Genomic DNA, 20070 nt, shown 5'->3' on the forward strand with positions numbered 1-20070 from the left:
CCATCCATGAGTCGGTGTAGAGATAAAGCTTTGGCCATCTCTCACGTTCAGCCACGTCGAGAGCTAGCTGGGCAGCTTTTACCTCTGCAAACTGACAGGATTCTCCTTCTCCATCTTTCGCCTCTGCAACTCGGCGTGTTGGACTCCACACTGCAGACTTCCACCTTCGCTTGTTTCCAACAAGACAACAGGAACCGTCTGTGAACAAAGCATATATCTTTTCATCATCAGAAAGGTCATTGTAAAGAGGAGCTTCCTCAGCACGAGCTACTTTCTCCTCTGGAGGTTTAGCACAGTTGATACCTTCAGGCCAACTTGAGATCACCTCCACTAGACCAGGTCTTTCAAGATTTCCCATTCGAGCTCTCTGTGTTATCAGAGCCATCCACTTAGACCATGTTGAGTCTGTGGCATGATGTGGTGTGGAGCCTTTGCCTTTGAACATCCAATTCAAAACTGGTAAGCTGGGAACTAAGAGAAGTTGTGATTCAGTTCCAGTTACTTCAGAAGATGCTTTTACTCCTTCATAGGCAGCTAGAATTTCTTTCTCTGTTGGAGTATAATTAGCCTCTGAACCTCTGTAACCTCGACTCCAGAAACCAAGAGGTCGTCCACGTGTCTCACCTGGAGCTTTTTGCCACAAGCACCATGTTGGACCATTGTCACTTGCAGCCGTGTACAAAATGATCTTAATGTCTGGACCATCTCGGACAGGTCCCAGACCCACTGCTTGAACTACCTCTTGCTTTATCTGGTCAAAGGCTGCTTACTGTTCAGGTCCCCAGTGGAAATGGTTTCTCTTTCGAGTCACATCATACAGAGGTTTCACAATCTGACTGTATCAAGGAATGTGCAGTCTCCAAAATCCCACTATCCCTAAGAAACGTAGGGTCTCTTGCTTGTTTGTGGGATTTGCCATGGTAGAGACTCTATTTACCACATCCACTGGAATGTGTCGGCGTCCATCCTGCCACCGCACTCCCAGAAACTGAATCTCTGTGGTAGGTCCTTTCACTTTGTCTCGCTTGATGGCAAAGCCTGCATTCAGAAGAATGTCAATGATTTTGTTACCTTTCTCGAAGACTTCCTCAGCAGTTTTACCCCAGACGATGATATCATCGATGAACTGGATGTGTTCTGGAGCACCGCCTTTCTCCAGAGCATCGTGGATCACTGCATGACAGATGCTTGAGCTGTGGATCCAGCCCATTGGCAATCTGTTGAAAGTGTACTGGATTCCTCTCCAGGTGAAAGCAAACTGAGGTCTGCATTCCTCTGCTATGGGAATAGAGAAAAATGCATTAGCAATGTCTGTGGTAGCATACCACTTGGCCTCTTTGGATTCCAGCTCATACTGTAGCTCCATCATGTCTGGCACTGCTGCATTCATAGGTGGTGTCACTTCATTTAGGGCTCGGTAGTCTACTGTCAGACGCCAGTCTCCATTCTGCTTCCGCACAGGCCACACTGGACTGTTGAAAGGTGAAGGAGTTTTGCTGACGACTTTCTGACTCTCCAACTGACGAATCAGATTCTGAATGGGCGACAAAGAGTCACGGTTGGTTCTGTATTGTCTGTGATGCACAGTCTGAGAAGCAACCGGCAATTTAATGTCCTGTATCTTATGTTGTCCCACAACTGCAGATTCATCAGAAAGCTCAGGTCTAGCAGAGAGCTTCAATTTTTGTCCATCAATTTCTATAGAAGCTACTCCAAAAGCCCATTTGTAACCTCTAGGGTCTTTGAAATGCCCTTCTCTCAGAAAATCAATTCCCAAAAAACAAGATGCATCAGGTCCGGTCACAACTGTATGCTTCCTCCATTGTTTACCAGTTAAACTTATATTAACCTCTGCCTTACTTAACTCTTGAGATCCACCAGTGACTCCCAAAATAGTTATAGACTCTGATCCCTGATAATTTGATGGTATTATGGTGCACTGAGCTCCTGTGTCAACCAAGGCCCTGTACTTCCGAAATTGTGAAGTGCCAGGCCACTGGATGTACACATCCCAATAGATTCTATTATCTCTGTAATCCCTCTCCTCCCCCTGGCGGGAGGCAGGGCACCCCTAGTTATGGGGAACATGCGCACATGTGCATTGCACATACTTTGCAGGGTTATAACTTTGCATGTTATAACTGGAGCCACTGTTGGAGCCACAAGAGTCATTCTGGGGAACTGTGGAAGTAACAGCTACCCTCCTGGTATTGCTACCTCGGGTTCTGCCACTTTGCAATTCCCTCAGTCTCCTGAAAAGATTAGAAGTTGGTTGGCCATCCCAGCGGTTCATGTTCTCACCAAACTGATCACGCAGAGTTATCCAAATAGTTCTACGTGATTGCCTTGGTGGTCTGTTTTGGAATGTCCTGTTTTGGAATGACCTCCTTGGAGGACGTGTATTCCTCACAGATGAAACTTGTATCCACCTGGAGGGAGAATTGAAACTATCCCTTTGTGCCAATTGGGATATGGAATTTCTAAATTCATCCTTCAACTCTCTCATTGAATTCTCAATTTTTCCAGACAGAGTTTCAATGGCTGAAACCAAAGAACCACGTGTCATGCTATCCTCCAATTGTCTCATTTGATCACTGAATTGGCCAACCGTGGGAGAAGCTCCACCATAATTTCTTGACACAATTCTGCTTGCCAGAATGTTTGCATAATTAGAAGGAGCAAGCTTGATGATCTTTTTAGCAAGACCAATACCCACAGGAATGTCATCAGGATTCAGAGTTTCATGTTCACCATAGAGTATCTCTCTAACAGCAAATTCTCTCAAGCGCTTAATTCCCTCATCTATGGTAGTCCAGGGTTTAGGATTCCATGGAAGATCATCCCAGGAAGGGTATCTCAGGGCAACCGCTATTAAAAGGCATATCCACAGATTAACCTTACTGAGAGCCCTGCCTAGATATCTGTCTATTCCATTATCCCTCGAGAGAGTTCATAACTGAGCTGCTGACTTGTCTCCAACTGTTAGAGCTGGAGCACCTGTATCATAACACCTACTAAGCCAAGCTAGAACTGGCTCCTTATCTGCCCTGGTGAAATCTTTACGGACATTTCGCAATTCCTCACGTGGTGACGAACACTCTAAAATATCATCTTCCTCCTCTTCCCCCTGGACTTTTTGTCCTAATAATCCTGCTGTCATTTTCTCAAGGGTCTCTTTAAGCTGAGAACCACCTTTGCCAGCTGCTTTCCTAACTTCATCTCTATCCTGCTTTAATCTCATTAGGTTAGCTAGATCTTTAAAACAAATCTTCTCTTCCTCCTCAGCAGGATTTCTTAGAGTGGAGGGCCCCTCACCAGGATCAGTCTCCAGCTCTTCTCCATCTTGGGCCTTTCCACCTCTAGTCTTTAAAACAGCCACCTTAACTGGAGCTGTGTTTGAATTTTCAGCCACCTTAATAGAAGCTGACAGGTCCTGCGATAAATCAGCTGCTGGGGCAGTGACTTCCGGTCCCACCGAGGGAGTGGGCGGAAGTGACGTTGCTCCGTTAATGGCTGACGGAGAAGAAGAAGGAGGAGAAGGAGTAGGTGCCATGTTGATACCAGCTGCCGCCCTTGGCAGCTTGCTAGAATCAGCAAAATCATTTAGAGCTGCTTTACCAATTAACTTTTTAGCCCTCTTTTTAACTGACAGAGATTCTGCACATTCCTCATCACTAGATGACTCTGGGACTGATCCAGAGCCACGGCATTTTCTTTTCGATCTAGTTTTAATAACAAAACAAGCTTTGGACACCTTTCTCTCTCGCCGCAAGGTATACAGAGAATACACATTAGTTATCACCAGCAGCAGAATTATAGACACCAAATATATCACCTTTGGATCCCAGGCATCACTTAAAGTTACTCTCTCTTCAGGCGGAATCTTAAAACCTTCTATCTCAATTGGGAGAGTGGTGGAGGTAACATTTCTGTATCTCACTGGCCATAAGAAATCCACGCATTTTCCATACCATAATCTAACTCTATACATAACCCACATATAAATTGTCCGCACCAAATATTTACCCAGGTAATCCAAAATCAAACCCAAACAATATCTGGAAACCAGAGCCCCAAAAATTGAAAAGAATAATCGCTCCACAAACCACAACACCTTCATGTTTGCTAATTCAGCTAGAAAACACTAAATCAATCAAGTAATAAATTAAACTAATTATCTGCCGCATGTTGGGTACGCCAAGAAAAAAAAATGTGTTGGGGTTGGAAGGGTAAGGCCCAAAAGCCTCTTCCCTCCCCCCTGTAAAGTAAAGGGAGAGAAAATTGAAGGGAAAGGGAAAAAAATCTCACAGCTGAATTAGCAAAGCAGTGGAGCTGTATATTTACAAAGCAATGTAGGATATGCAGGGGAATATATACAAATTTACAATATTTACTATATATACAAAGATATACAACAGAGTAGCACAGAAATGAGAGTTCCCCCCTCTGCTGAGGGGGTTCCCCACCTCCGCTCTCCCCCTCTCTTTCCCCTTTTCCCCAGAGCGGGCTAGAAAGAGAGAGAAAGAGAAAAAAGGTTAGAAGCTGTTTTGTGTTAATTGGAAAGCAGTTAATACAGGCCTTTATCAGTTCAAGGCCAAAGCCTTGGCCGAAAGCCCAGGAGCTGCAAGCTGCTGCCCGAAGGAGAAGCGGAAGCAAGACAAAAGGTAAAGTGCTGGAATACCCAGTATACCCTCCTGCACTCCCAGTTCAGAAGGTGCTTCCTCCCACTTTACCAATGAAATTAGTTTAGATTGTTCTTTTCATTTACCAACTTCCGTCCACCATATTCCCTTTCTTAAGGGGACAACGTCAACCGGTCACACAGAGTTATCCAAATGGTCCTATGTGACTGCCTTGGTGGTGTATTTTGGTTTGATCTGTTTTGGAATGACCTCCTTGGAGGACATCTATTCCTCACAGATGAAACTTGTATCCACCTGGAGGAAGAATTAGAATTATCCTTCTGTGCCAATTGGTATATGGAATCCTTCAGCTCTTTCATGGAATTCTCAATTTTTCCATACAGAGTTTCAATGGCTGAAACCAAAGAAACACGTGTCATGCTATCCTCCAATTGTCTCATTTGATCAGTGAATTGGCCAACCGTAGGAGGAGCTCCACCATAATGTCTTGCCACAATTCTGCTTGCCAGAATGTTTGCATAAATAGAAGGAGCAAGCTTGATGAGTTTTTTAGCAAGACCAGTTCCTACAGGAATGTCGTCAGGATTCAAACTTTCATGTTCACCATAGAGTATCTCTCTAACAGCAAATTCTCTCAGGCGCTTAATTCCCTCATCTATGGTAGTCCAGGGCTTAGGATTCCATGGAAGATCATCTCGGGAAGGGTATCTCAGGAAATCTGTGAATAAAAAGCGTACCCACAGATTAACCTTACCGAGAATCTTGGCTAGATGTCTATCTATTCCATTATCCCCCGAGCGAGTTCCTAACTGAGCTGCCGACTTGTCTCCAACTATTAGAGTTGGAGCATCTGTATCATAATATCTACTAAGCCAAGCTAGAACTGGCTCCTTATCAGCCCTGGTGTAATCTTTACGGACATTTCTTAACTCTTCCCGAGGGGAAGAACTTTCGGAAATATTATCTGCCTCCTCCTTCGCCTCCTCTTCCTCAACTTGTTGTCCAAATAATCTTTCTGTCACTCTCTCAAGGATCTCTTTAAGCTGAGAACCACCACTGCTATCTCCTGTCCTAGCTGCATCTCTATGCTGTTTTGATCTCACTAATTCAGCTAGATCTTTAAAACAAACCTTCTCTTCCTCCTCAGCAGGATCTTTTCTAGTAGGTCCCTCACCAGGATCAGTCTCCTGCTCTTCTCCTCCATTAGCCCCTGGATCATCTTCGGTCTTTCCACTTCTAGTCTTTAAAACTGCTTCTTGCTTAATTTGAGCTGTGTTTGAATTTACAGCTACCTTGACAGAAGTTGATAGGTTTTGAGACCGATCAGCTGCTGTGGGAGTGGCTTCCGGTCCCGCCGAGAGAGTGGGCAGAAGTGTCTGTGCCTCGTTAATGGCCAAAGAAGAAGAAGGAGGGGAACCCGCCATGTTGGGAGTTGCCACTGCCCCTGGCAGCTTGCCAGAATCAGCAACAAAACCGTTCAAAGCAGCTTTTCCAATAGACTTTTTAGCTTTCTCTTTAACTGACACAGATTCTCCACTCTCCTCATCACTGGACATCTCTGGGGCTGACCCAGAGGAACGCCACTTCTTCTTTGATCTATGCTTAGTAATAAAACATGCTCTGGACACCTTTTTCTCCCGACGCAAGGAAAATAGCAAATACACATTGATTATCACCGAGAGCAGGATTACACATATCAAATAAATCACCTTTAAATCCCAGCCATCACTTAGAGTTACTCTTTCCCCTACTGGGATCTTAAACTCCTTTATCTCAATCGGGAGAGTGCTGGAGGTCACATTCTTGTATCTGGCAGGCCAGAAAAAATCCAGGCAGCGATCATAGAGAAGCCTCATTTTGTACATAAACCACAAATAAATTTTGTGCATCAAATATTTACCCAGATGATCGATAAGTAGGCCCAGACAATACTTGTAGATCAGAACCGAACACACTAAAAATAGCAATTGTTTAAAAATCCAAAGCACCTTCATGTTTGCTAGTCCAGCTCGAGCAAGCAATAAATCAAGCTAATTATCTGCCGCACGTTCGGAAGCCAAAAAAAAATGTGGAGGGTTTGAGAGAAAGGCCCAGTCTTCTCCCCCCACAAAGAGAAGAAAAAAAAAAAGTGAATAACCACAGCTAGCCAGCCGGAGGATCAAAAGGGAAATGCTATATTTACAAGCAATTTTTAGGGAATGCAGGATACACAATTTACAGTATTTACAATTGTAGTGGATATGCCCTCAGAAATGTGCGGCAGATCCATCAATGAAAATATAAGTTTATTTATATATATGTACAAACTCTGTAACGGGGTATTTACAATCACCCTTCACAGGTATCAATATTCAGTTAGTGGAACTATCTTTACAGAATGTTACGTATGGGCATTTAAATCAAAATGATTCACAGAACTTATAATCTAAACTGAGTCAGAGAGTGACGGGGGAGGGGTTGGTCAGTGACTGGCAACCCTCCACCCGGAGCAATATAAACACTATCCTAACTGAAGCTCTACAAAAGGGCTTGGCTTACTCACAAGCTGAGAACTTCGTGGAGTCTTCCCTTAATAATGTTTGTAGTCCAAACAACGTGGCACGGATGTGCCGTAATAAGGAGACAGGAAATGGCGCCGGCCACATGGCCACACCGCGTGGCTCTGCTGTTCTCTCCCAGGATACAAAGGTTCCTCGCTCGGAGGGGGGCAGTGGCAGGTCAGCAGCACTGGTTCACACGGTCTACCAGGTTTTCTCCTACAGCGATAGATCACGCAGCGGTTGATCCCACGGAGTGCTGTCCACGGCACCGCACACAGCTAGGTGACGGTGGCAAAAGGACCACGAGGCCTCCTGAAGCACTGGCTGGCACGCACGCACACACAGGCTCCAACACCGAGGTGGGGGGGGCTCATTTACCAAACGACCCCTATTTACCATTTGCCCCAGTGAATACTGGTCCAATAAGCATCTGTTGCTAACGCAAACATTAACCAATCAACTACCACCTACCAAATATGGCCTGAGTATATGCTATACCCAGGGAAACAAACATATAGCCTGCCTCTAGTACTGCAGGGGTGAGACCACGCCCAGGTAGGCTGTTTACCTGGACTCAGTGGCGCCAGGATCCCCCCTACTGCCTCCAGAAAGGAGGGGGAACAAAGGAAGGTTAACACACAGAGAAATATATCCTACCCAAATGTTTGGGGCACAACCCTGATCATAAGCATCCTTCACTACAACAATATATACACAGAAATATACAGCAAAGTAAAAAGAAAAACGATAATACAGGAATGAAACTCCCTCCTCTGCTGAGGAGGGTTCCCCCCCTGTACCCCCTTCTCTCCCCTTTTTCCTCAAAGAGGGTGAGAAAGAGAGAAAAAGAGCAATTGTTAATAAAAGCAGTTATAAATTAAAGCAAAGTGTTAGTAGGCCACACGCTTATCTGTCCAAGGTCAGTCTGGCAGAGAGCCTAGAAGCAGACGAGCTGGAAAGGGAGGAGGGAAGAGTGAACTGAGGAAAGTCTCAGCTGCACTCAAAACTTAAAGCTGCATTCTACCAATCTACCAATGAAATTCGTTTAGACCTGTCTTTTGTTTACGAAACATTCAGCCAGAGTGCCCCAGTACTGTCCTTTTCTTAAAGGCACAGCCTCAGTCACAATAGGCACTTGAATTGCTTCTGCGTCATTTATGGCCATTATAAAATCAAGAAAGGATTCAGATAGATATTTTACATCATTAATGTATGTCTCAGAAAGAAAAATCTAAGATTTCCCAATCGTAGCCTCTTACTTGAGTTTCTTGCTTGCTGCCTCAACATATAGTTCAAGCACAGAATAAAGATCTCCTCATGAAATAGTTAATCCAAAGCAGGGATCAGGTTGTCAGCAATAGTGTTGTGACAGTCCTGATCCTTACCTGAGCTAGCTAAAAGATGTCTTTTCTCACTGCAGGGAAAGTGGACTAGGTAACCTTTAAAAGTCCCTCCCAACTCAAACCATTCTACAATTCTATAGCACTATTGCTTTACTTGGCACACAGAATTTCATTTTACCTGCTCAGAAAAGACAAGTATGTGCCAGGTTGCCTTATATTACCCATTTTATAAAACAAAACAAACAAACCAAAGAATAAAAAAAAAGCAAAGTAAGTGAACTTCCTGGATAAAATTCAGAAGGATACATGGAGCTGACTAATAATAGCACAGGTAGCATTTTTGTACCATACTGTGCAATGAATTATAATGCAGACAATGGTTGTTCCAATCCAGAAATAGAAAAGGTGATTCATTTTGGCTTGGAGTGAAACAGTATTGTGTCTTAGTATTTAAAAAAAAAGCCTTTAGGGCTTTTTCTCCTGCAGGTTTGATTGCAGTAATCAGCAGCTCTTCTGTTATCTCATTATCAGTATTGCTGCCAGCACAGGAGGGGCAATTGGTAGCACATTCTGATTATTATTGTCATTGTAACACTTTATATTAAGACTCCTTTAACAAAAGATTTACAAGCCACACTAGAGACAGTCCATCAGTAGAACATGTCATAGAATAGTACTGCTCCTATATGTTTCTGACACCCTGTGAAAAATTTACTAACTACCCATTTACTCTTTGTAAATGAAACTGGAATATTCAGACACATACTTTGAAGAACATGAGGAATCATTTTGAGGATTTAATCTGACTTTCCACGTATTGCAGGTCACAGAATCTTGCCAGAGGAGTCCTTCAGTGAGCCAGCAGTTTCTGGAGGAACTACTGCATCTTTCCTAGAAAACAATCCATTTTGAAATTGAAGTTCTCCACAATCTGTAGTTGCTCAGGTTTGTAAAAACAGTACTCATGTTGTTACAGATTTCAATTATTGAATAGCCTGCTACAATAAAGATCCTTCCACTATTGCAACATCTCTCCTCTCTCACTCTCTTTCACCTCATTTACATTCTATGTTCTATAGAATGTAAAAATCATTACTTATTACTTAGGTTTTGGTAGGATCTGAGCTACTTCCAAGCTAAGGATCAGTTGTGCTGATGTTATATGAGCAAATGCTAACCTATCCTTCCAAAAATTACATAAGCAACACCTAGCAGATGGATAAAAAGTGTAATGGCTCGGGAGGCTAGCCACAGAGAATGTAGGTAAGAGGTAATGGGATACATGCAGCTCTTAGCTATTTGCATGCCACATCTCCCCTGAGCTGCACCTGCAGGGGTATATGCCTCTGGCAATCTCTCTGGAAAGGATCGATATCTCTCTCTCTCTCAGAAGGAGATGATGGCCAGGCTGCCTCAATGGTAATTTGAGATAGTGAATTTAAAATAAAAGTAAGCTAAAATAACAAAAGATAAAGAAAGATTCTCCCCATACCATGTTACAGCATGCGCAGAATCTCTGTACCTTAATGATCTAGAAGATAATAAGAAGTGTGAGCTCTTCCATACCACTGCTGTTCCTGTACTCGCAAGCTTTGCATCATAACCTCCCTTTCTTAAGAAACCACTTTGCCTTCCTTGCTTTCTTGTAATCTTCCCTTTAGAAAGCTACCTTTGCTGAGCTTTTCAGAGTACACAGAGCGACCTGGTGAAGAAACCCTAGGGTCCTCTTCAGGTTCTCTCATAAGAGAACTTGGATCTCCGCTTGTTTTTCTTGAATTAATGCAACACATTCTGCCTATTTTTTTTGCCAAGGTGTTTAGAAACAGTAAAGCTAGGAACTGAAGAGTGCTGGCAGGTTGGGTCAAGGCAGTGTGCTTACTGCTGTGTTATTCTTCCACCAGCTGGTTCTGCTTCTCTGTAATTTGTTCAGAATTTGTGTCAGGACCTCTAAGTTCACCTTCAGCAAAATATTTATTAATTTATTTTTCTTCCTCTCTCTCTGTAAGAGAAATGATCCCCCCTCTCTCTTTTTTTCAATTTGCCATTGGATTGGAAACAAATTGGTACCATGTTGGCAGGGAAGGTCTGCCTTTTTCCCAGACACGTCCCTGGTATTTACTAATTCTTTTCATCATGAGAATGGCAGAAAGGCAGAGGTGAAATCACATTTATTCAAGTAGCTCCTTTAATAAAGCTAGATCTAAAAGGAAGTAAAGATTCATGCTCCAGAGTTATACATGTGGTCTCTTCCCACTGGCAGTAGTACACTCCAGACATCCTAAGGTTGGTGACTCTTTGGAGTATTCAAAATGCAAAGCACCATTGACAGGTTGTTTAGAAAAAAAATCTTATTAATCAAAAGCCATTGTTGGGTCTGCTTACTAACTTAGAATTACCTATAGCTGTCTAATTCCTTGCCTCTTACAAATATTAGACTACTTGCCCATTAGATTTTATTTTTCCTGTCCATAGGTCATCAAGAGATTCTTAAAGACTCTCCTAATGTAGGGAAACTGGGGTATAAGGCTATCTATTGATGAAAATCACAAATAAACCCTATGTTTAAAATAAGAATTGTTTTCACCCCTTTTCAAAAAAGAAAAACAAAGTTCACATTTATCACTTTGACACATTTGGAGAGTAAGCCTAGCTAAATCAAATGTAAAATTGAAATAAATTTTAAAACATAACTGAGGTAAATGAAGTATTTTCAGTCAGGCAGTGTGTTTAATTTTATCAGAACTGAAATACCTTTTCTTTAATTTTCATTTTGGCAAAAATAACAAAAAAGTCCTATGTTTAAATGCTGTGCCATTTCCAGGAGGCTATCCTTCCTGCCTTAAATGAGCATTTCATCCTTATGTATACATTTAGAACTACTGATGAGAGAACTATAGAATAATCAAAAAAATTGTAGTCAAAGGTTCTGAATTCCTTTAACTCTTTGACCTTCCTTTCTTGGAAGGAGATCCTACGTGTGTGTAACTCATTCATCTTTTCAGTTTATAATGAGATCTTTTTGTTGTCGATTGTGGTCATTTATTGTTGCTTTAAAAATAAAACCTTTCCATATTAATTCCATCTCTTCCTTTGTGGGACATAATTTACAGTCATGTGCCTGGCCCTAAATGAATGCAGGTCAGCTCATGGTAGGAAGAGTTGTTGGACAAAAACCATGAGGAGTTGCCCCCCAAATGAACAAACTACTTTTTAGTTTTGGTTCTGCCAATGGCTGTGTGATACTGAATATATAGGAGTGAGATGTTTGCTGACCATCCTACAGATATCTAATGTTTCAGTCCTGTTGAATGAATCGCTTGTGCTCTCTTGGTTCATAGACAAGTAAATAGTCTTTCTCTGATTCATCTTCTAAAAAGGTATTACTTTGGAGAAGCTATTTGTGAACCTGAGGACACTGAGCACTCTGTTCTTTTTAATTCCTTCTCTATTTTTCTACTTATAACACCTTTTATGGCATAAGCATGTGCAGAATAAGCCTTGCATCATGTGTTATAGGGCAGAAAAATCTGAAATGCAAAACACGCTAGTGCTCTTTGGGTAACACAGTCATAATGAAATGTTTCTTGGCATGCTGTATGCTATACCTTAAATCACTTTTATATTGAGCTTCATAAATGTTAGGTCTTTTCCCAGTCTCACCTCTACATTACTGCCTGAGGAAGGGAAGTCAGGCCATGGTAGACCATGCTTTCTTGAGGCAGTGGGGCTGAAGAAAGTGGTTGCTACCATCAGTCTCAGCAGTTTGTGGTGTTGGGCTGAACTGCCTACACAGGTGCTGTCCAACACTGGGACAGGAGGATCAGCTCTGCCAGTGAAGCTACAGAGGTGGGAGCCTCCAAGGCAGAGCCAAGGAAGGAAACGTGAGGAGCACCCAATGGCTGAAATGTCTTTTAACAGCACAACCGGCTCCAGGAAAAAGGGCTTTGCAAGAGACAAAAATAAAATAAAAAGGGTGATTTGTCAAAAGCATAGTACTAACCCCCCCATTTAGCACCATATTTAAGGGTGTGCCCTGCTCTGAGGGTGTAAGGTGCTCCTTAAATGTCAATGGGATTACTCACATTGTTTAAATGGATATGTGCTCCAGAGACTAATTAGCAAGAGCTGCATTTTAATTTTTTTTTATAGCAGAGAATGCTTAGAGAAACGTGATAGAATAAAAGAGAAGAAAACTTGGGAGGGAGAATCTAGCCCAGGAAAGAAAATCATACGAACGTTGATAATTAACTAAGAATTCAATGGTTCTGACAGAAACCTGGGAAAAATACTAAAATTAGGCTGAAATTCATTGGAAACACTGTAAGTTTCTGAAAGATGTTAAAAACACCTTGGTTTGGAAGATAATCATATTTTTCCTTGATAATGTTGAAACTAAATGTGACAGCTGTGCATTTAAATTGGCCATGATGAACATCCTTTTTTGAACTCAGCATTTGCTGAATGCTGAATATTTTCCTAAACAGTATGACCATTTAGAATAAACCTTATTTAGAATAAACCAAACCAGGTTGGAAGAGACCTTCAAGATCATTGCATCCAACCCATCAACCAATCCAACCCACCTAAACAACTAACCTGAAAGCCTCCAATGACAGCGACTCCACCACCTCCCCAGGCAGCCCATTCCAATGGGCAATCACTCTCTCTGTATAGAACTTCTTCCTAACATTCAACCTAAACCTCCCCTGACGCAGCCGGAGACTGTGTCCTCTTGTTCTGGTACTGGGTGCCTGGGAGAAGAGACCATCATCCGCCTGTCTACAACCTCCCTTCAGGTAGTTGTAGAGAGTGATAAGGTCACCCCTGAGTCTCCTCTTCTCCAGGCTAAGTAATCCCAGCTCCCTCAGTCTTTCCTCATAGGGCTTGTGTTCCAAACCCCTCACCAACTTCGTTGCCCTTCTCTGGACTCGTTCCAGCAAGTCAACATCCTTCCTAAACTGAGGGGCCCAGAACTGGACACAGTACTCGAGGTGCAGCCTAACCAATGCAGTGTACAGGAGCAGAATGACCACCCTGCTCCTGCTGGCCACACTGTTCCTGATGCAGGCCAGGATGCTATTGGCCCTCTTGGCTGCCTGGGCACACTGCAGGCTCATGTTCAGCCTACCATCAACCAGTACCCCCAGGTCCCTCTCTGCCTGGCTGCTCTCCAGCCACTCCGACCCCAGCCTGTAGCACTGCATGGGGTTGCTGTGGCCAATGTACAGAACCCGGCACTTGGATGTGTTAAATCTCATGCCGTTGGACTCTGCCCATCTATCCAGCCTGTCGAGGTCCCTCTGCAGAGCCTCTCGACCCTCCAGCAGATCAACTCCCGCCCACAGCTTCATGTCATCCGCAAATCCGCAAATTTACTGATGATGGACTCAATGCCCTCATCCAGATCATCAATAAAGATGTTAAAGAGCATGGGGCCCAGCACTGATCCTTGGGGCACACCATCAATGCCTGGTTGCCAGCCGGATGTGGCACCATTCACCACCACTCTCTGGGCTCGGCCATCCAGCCAGTTCCTAACCCAGTGCAGTGTGCTCCCGTCCAAACCATGGGTTGACAGCTTGGCCAGGAGTTTGCTATGGGGGATGGTGTCAAAGGCCTTGTTGAGGTCCAGGTCAACCACATCCACAGGCCTCCCCACATCCACCAGGCGGGTCACCTGATCATAGAAGGAGATCAGGTTGGTCAGGCAGGACCTGCCCTTCCTAAATCCATGCTGGCTAGGCCTGATCCGTTGGCCATCCTGTAAATGCTGTGTTATTGCACTCAGGATGACCTGTTCCATAATTTTGCCTGGCACTGAGGTCAGGCTGACAGGCCTATAATTCCCTGGCTCATCCAACCAGCCCTTCTTGTGGATGGGCACCACGTTGGCCAGCTTCCAGTCCTCTGGGACCTCGCCAGTGAGCCAGGACTGCTGGAAAATGATGGATAGTGGCTTGGCCAGCTCATCTGCCAGCTCTCTCAGCACCCTAGGATGGTTCCCATCTGGTCCCATGGACTTGTGGGGATCCAAGCTGCTGAGGAGAGTTCCAACCACCTCCTCATGGAACATAGGGAAACAGTGCAGCTTCCTGGCTCCTTCTGCCAGCTCTCCAGGCCAGCTGTCTGGAAGACGTTCTGCCCTTCTAGTAAAAATTGAGGCAAAGAAGGTGTTAAGTACCTCTGCCTTTTCCTCATCCTTTGATACAACATTTCCCTTCATGTCAACCAAGATGTGGAGGTTGTTCTTGCCCTTCCTCTTGCTATTAATGTATTTATAGAAGGACTTTTTGTTGTCCTTCACAGGAGAGGCCAGTTTAAGCTCCAAGTGTGCTTTTGCCTCCCTAATTTTCTTCCTACATGATTTGGCAACATCCTTAAACATTCCATGGGTTGCCTCACCTTTCTTCCAAAGGTGATACACCCTCTTTTTTTCCCTTAGTTCCATTAAAAGTTCATTAACCATCCAGACTGGCCGTCTGACCCGGCGGCTCATCTTCAAGCACATTGGCACAGCCTGTCCCTGAGCCTTCAACAATTCTTCCTTGAAGCAGGTCCAGCCCTCCTGGACCCCTTTATTTTTAAGGGCTTTATCCCAAGGAACCCTCTGAATTAGTTCCTTGAGTAACCTGAAGTCTGCCCTCCGGAAGTCCAGAGTGGAGGTCTTGCTACCTCTCTTAGCTTGACCGAATACCGAGAATTCAATTATCTCGTGGTCACTGGCTCCTAAACACCCTGCGACCACCACATCACCCACCAGACCTTCCCTGTTGGTGAAGAGGAGGTCAAGCATAGCCTTGCCCCTGGTAGGCTCTCGAAGCACCTGGGATAAGAAGCTGTCCTCCATGCATTCTAAGAACCTCCTAGACTTTCTCCTCTCTGCTGTGTTGAGATCCCAGCAGATGTCAGGCAGGTTGAAGTCGCCCATGAGAACAAGGTCAGGCGATCTTGAGACAGCCTTAAGCTGCCTATAGAATGCTTCGTCAACATCTTCCTCCTGGTTGGGTGGTCTATAACAGACTCCAACCAGGGTGTCTGCCCTGCCGGTCTTCCCTCTAATTCTTACCCACAAGCATTCAACCCGATCGTCCCTGATCTCCAGGTCAATGGCATCTAGTGCCTCCCTGATGTACAGGGCCACCCTTCCACCCCTTCTTCCTTGCCTGTCTCTCCTGAAGAGCTTGTAGCCGTCAATTGCAGCGCTCCAGTCATGTGAGTCGTCCCACCACGTCTCTATGATGGCAACTACATCATAACTTTCCTGCTGCAACAAGGCTTCTAGCTCCTCTTGTTTGTTACCCATGCTTCGTGCATTAGTGTACATGCACTTCATCCGGGCTGCTCGTTTCACCTCTGACTCTAGCTTGTCGCCCACAGACTCTTGCCTGAGGGGACTAGTTTCAGCCCCTTCCCCCTTCGAAACTAGTTTAAAGCCCTGTCAATGAGACCTGCCAATTCCCTTCCCAGGATCTTTTTACCTTTGGGGGACAGGCCGTTCTCATATACTGTGACCTTTCCCCTTCTCTGGGACAGATGTACTCCATCTGTTGCCAGCTGGCCTGGTGCAGTAGAAAGTTTTCCAAGATCAAAAACCCCAAAATTCTTTTGACTGCACCAGCCTCTAAGCCACTTGTTAACTATAGCTGCTGACCTGTTTCTTATGGTATTCCCTCCTGCTGTTAAGGGTATTGATGAAAAAATTATTTGTGCCCCTGACCCCTCAACCAGGTCTCCCAGGGCCCTGAAGTCATCTTTGATAGCCCTGGGAGTTCTGGTTGCAACATCATCATTCCCTAACTGCATAACTAGCAAAGGATAGTAGTCAGAGGGCTGCACCAGGCTAGGCAGCCTTCTGGTAATATCATTAACTTGGGCTCCTGGCAGACAACAGAGTTCCCTAGGAGATGGGCCAGGCCGACATATGGGACCCTCCATTCCCCTCAGAAGGGAATCACCAATAACAATTACCCTCCTCTTTTTTTTGAGGGAACAGGTCCTGATGCCAGGGGAAGGCTGTTTAACCTTAGGCTGCTTTGCCTTAGGCTGTTTAACCTTAGGCTGCTTAGCCTCAGGGAGAACCCCAGATGGTGTGTCCTCCAGCATGAGGATCACCTCACCCTCGATCTCCCCCCCACTACTCTGCTTCTCAAGAACCGGGCTCCAGCACTCTCTACAGCCTGATACCTGGACAGCTTACCTGCTTGTGTTCTACCTCAGTCTGGGTCGACATTGATCTTTTTAGGGAGATTTTGCTGCGAGTTACAACCATGCCTGTCCCTGGCCACAGCACCTACTGCACAAAAAAAAAAAAAATTTAGAAAAAGTGGGGCGGCGCGTGAGAGTACAAGAGAATACGGGCTGCCCAACGAACAGAGTCCCGCGAGCCCCAGCAAACCCTTTTAAATTAAGCCGCTCCCAACGCTGGGATCACAAGTCTGACCACGTGAAAGGACGGCTGCTCCTGCCTCGCGGCAAATCTCCACAGCGCCAGCGATTCCCGCAGCCCGAAAAGGAGAGCAGTGGCTGGTCCCCGGCGGCTGCTGGTCTTGGTGCTGTCCCAAGAGGGCTGCCCGACGAACAGAACCATCTGACCGCCCTGACCACCAACAGGCCAATGCTCCTATTCAAACGAGATAACATGTAATCTTGTCTTTATTTTTAAATGGACAAATTACAAGTTACTTTCCATAAGAGAAAGATCTAAACCTGTAACTCAAGGCAGTATGAGATCAGTAAATAGATTATTAAATACTATAGATGTTACCAGCATTGCTTTCCATAGATATATGAAGGCATCCTTATCAAGAATTAATTATATTTTACCATTTTATTACTATTAAAATAATGCTATTATTGACTTATCGATGTGAGAGCCATCTTTCTGCAGCTCTTCATGTATAGTATTAATTGTTGCTGCTTGGATAATTTAGTAATGCTGGAAAATATTATTTCATTAATGCAGCTCCAGAAGCTACCTGTCTCTGCCTGTGGTGAAGAGGTTATTAAATTTATGAATATGAAATATGAATTATGAAAAATATTATTTTATTAATTATCAAACTATTAATAACCGATGAATCACCAACTTATATACATGTTCTAGTGCACGTTCGTGAAATACATTCCACAACTGGCTTAGTGTTATGATTATAACGTAATTGAACTATCTATAAACCCTTTCTATATTTATATAACGGAGGGTGCAATTCCGCCGCTTGGCCACTAGATGGAGACTCGGCGGGACGCGGGCGGCTTCTGGCTATATACAGCAATATTATAATCTTTCTATGCGTCAGCGCTTACTCTGCTAGACGCGGATACTTTGAACTGAGTGCTAGTGGGTGGAAAGCACGTGGACAATATTCAATCCCCTTCAGACAACAGGGATCGGTCCTGGTCGGGGTCGGTTCGTGGGATCGGCCCTCAGAAGTCGGCTCGCACGGCAGGGCGGGACGACGGTGGCCGGTAGGTGGGCTCGAACGACGGAAGCAGGCGAAGCTACGGGGGTCGGCCCAACCACGGCGGTTCTCGGGGCTGATGCAAACAGCCTCAGGGAGAGAATGCGGCTGCGTTAGGCGGCGGATTCTCTTTACCGAGCTTAAAGGAACAACAGGACTCTCGTAGTGGTCCCGGGTCCGGTGCAATACAAGCACGGACAATGTTCTGGTTTTCCCTGGAATTCACAGGGCTCAGAGCGGCACTCGGTATTGATCAAGTCCCTTCTCCCCGGCAACTGGGCAGATCTTACCCGCGGGGGTTGGTCCAGTCCTTCGGTGGCACGATGGGCTCTTCCGATCGGCACGACTGGTTGTAGCAATGCTGAGCTCCTCAGGCTCAGCGAAGGTCCTCCCTCTGGGCTTCTTCAACAATGCAGAGGCTTCCAGTATGCGTGCATGTATAACAGAAGCTAACAACAATAAGCTCAATGGCAAAGGCTGCAGCTCGAGAGTTACTCTCTCGAGCAAGCACAGAGACAAAGTAAATGAGGGGGCAACGTGTTCACCAACTGGGGTGATACTTATAGATTCCTCGAGGCTGGGCTTGACCAATGGGCACTCTCATAAACAACTGGCTTCAGCCTATAGAAAGCGTGAAGCTAGAATTATGCCCATACTTGGTGTAAGCACAAGCGCTGCATGCGCTGGGTGCGTGCAAGCCTGGCTAATGCCTTGGCTTTTGTCTCCCTCCTAGAGGGAGGGGGAACTTGCCCACATGCTGGGACAAGATTCAGTATTGGGGCATAATGTGCCTTCACCACACTGCCTGCTCAACCTCTACTTATTTAAAACAAATAGACTTTTGTATGAAGATTGCACTGCCAAACAGAAGCAAGCTAGGAAGAGCTAGAGGATAATACAGCTCACAATCCCCTGTGCTGGGGACATGAAGAAAGTCTACAAGGTTTCTCAATTATGTATTTAAAGAAAGGGCATATCCATTCAGGGGAAAAAAATCTAAATTAAAATTATTTAATTGTTTTTAAATAGTATTAAATACTGCTATTAAATTAAAGGGGGAAATAGGCTATGGTTAGAATAAAAGTTATATTAATTTGATTAAATTTTTTTTTTTAAGGAAAGTGATTTAAGAAGATATACAAACATTTGGTTGCTTCCTTTGATTTAAGTGGCCTCCATTATTTTCCCACAGAAATGGCCTGAAGTTACTGGTGTAAGCTGCAGTAAGGTGAACCACTGTATCCAGGCACCCCCTTTCTCCATAGCTCACATTTATAACTTTGTTGACCTTGCATACACCTGAGATAGATATTTGTATATGCAATCTGGAATAAAGGAAAATCCAGGACTACAGGTGAAATAAATTACACAGGATTTGAAATTATTAGATTAAATTAGTTTCACGGTAAAAAAAAGCTTTACTATTTAGATCTGAACAGTCCTCTCACTGATAAAAAGACTCTACAGATATATTTAGGGAATAGTCTCCAAAGTCATATCTGTCATTGCATACACTTATTTGGAATCCCTAACTTCATAAAAAACAAAATAATAAGAGTCTAATCTGTAGAGAAAAATCCAGTACAGGCCAGAAGATATATTAAATAGAATATTCTTTTTCTGTTATTTGTATCTGCTGTGACTGTGAGTAAAACACAGAATATATCCTTCATTTACTGAATTTAAAAATGCCTCTGTCTGTTTTTTTAAAGGACTGCTTCCTCATTCTGCACATCTTCTGATTTACACTCATCTAAACAAGGGACATTCTCAGTTTGGCACAGCTAACCAAATATTATTTAGTTATTTATTATCACTCTGGCTTCAGTTTCTTCTCTGAAATTTTTTAGAATTTTTTCCCTGAAAAGTAATCATTTCTCACCTTATCCATTATACACACATAGCTCTTATGTAAGCTCCAGTAAGAACACATTTCTTCACAAAGTTTTCAGAAAGCTCCAGCTGAAGAATCTTGCAACTGAATTAATTTTTATTACCTTAACACTCTCTTCTTCAAGCTATGTCTCTCCAAAGAAAACCCTAAGGCCATTCTAACAAACCAGAGGATCCTGACCCTTTAAAAATC

The 20070-nt window shown here is 44.1% G+C and overlaps 1 protein-coding gene across 1 annotated transcript in view; it reads right to left on the reverse strand.

Annotated features, from left to right (window-relative positions):
• The window catches only part of ADGRF5 (adhesion G protein-coupled receptor F5), a 681975-nt gene extending 662728 nt beyond the window's left edge, over positions 1-19247 (reverse strand). Inside the window, 2 exon segments of the mRNA XM_068143265.1 lie at positions 18275-18442; positions 19175-19247. Of these exon segments, the coding sequence (XP_067999366.1) occupies positions 18275-18442; positions 19175-19247 (241 nt within the window).
• Between the last annotated feature and the right edge of the window lie 823 nt (positions 19248-20070).

The sequence above is a fragment of the Melanerpes formicivorus genome, unplaced genomic scaffold (assembly GCF_026170545.1).
Source record: "Melanerpes formicivorus ecotype bairdi unplaced genomic scaffold, bMelFor1.0.p_v2 SCAF_9, whole genome shotgun sequence".
Taxonomy (NCBI): domain Eukaryota; kingdom Metazoa; phylum Chordata; class Aves; order Piciformes; family Picidae; genus Melanerpes; species Melanerpes formicivorus.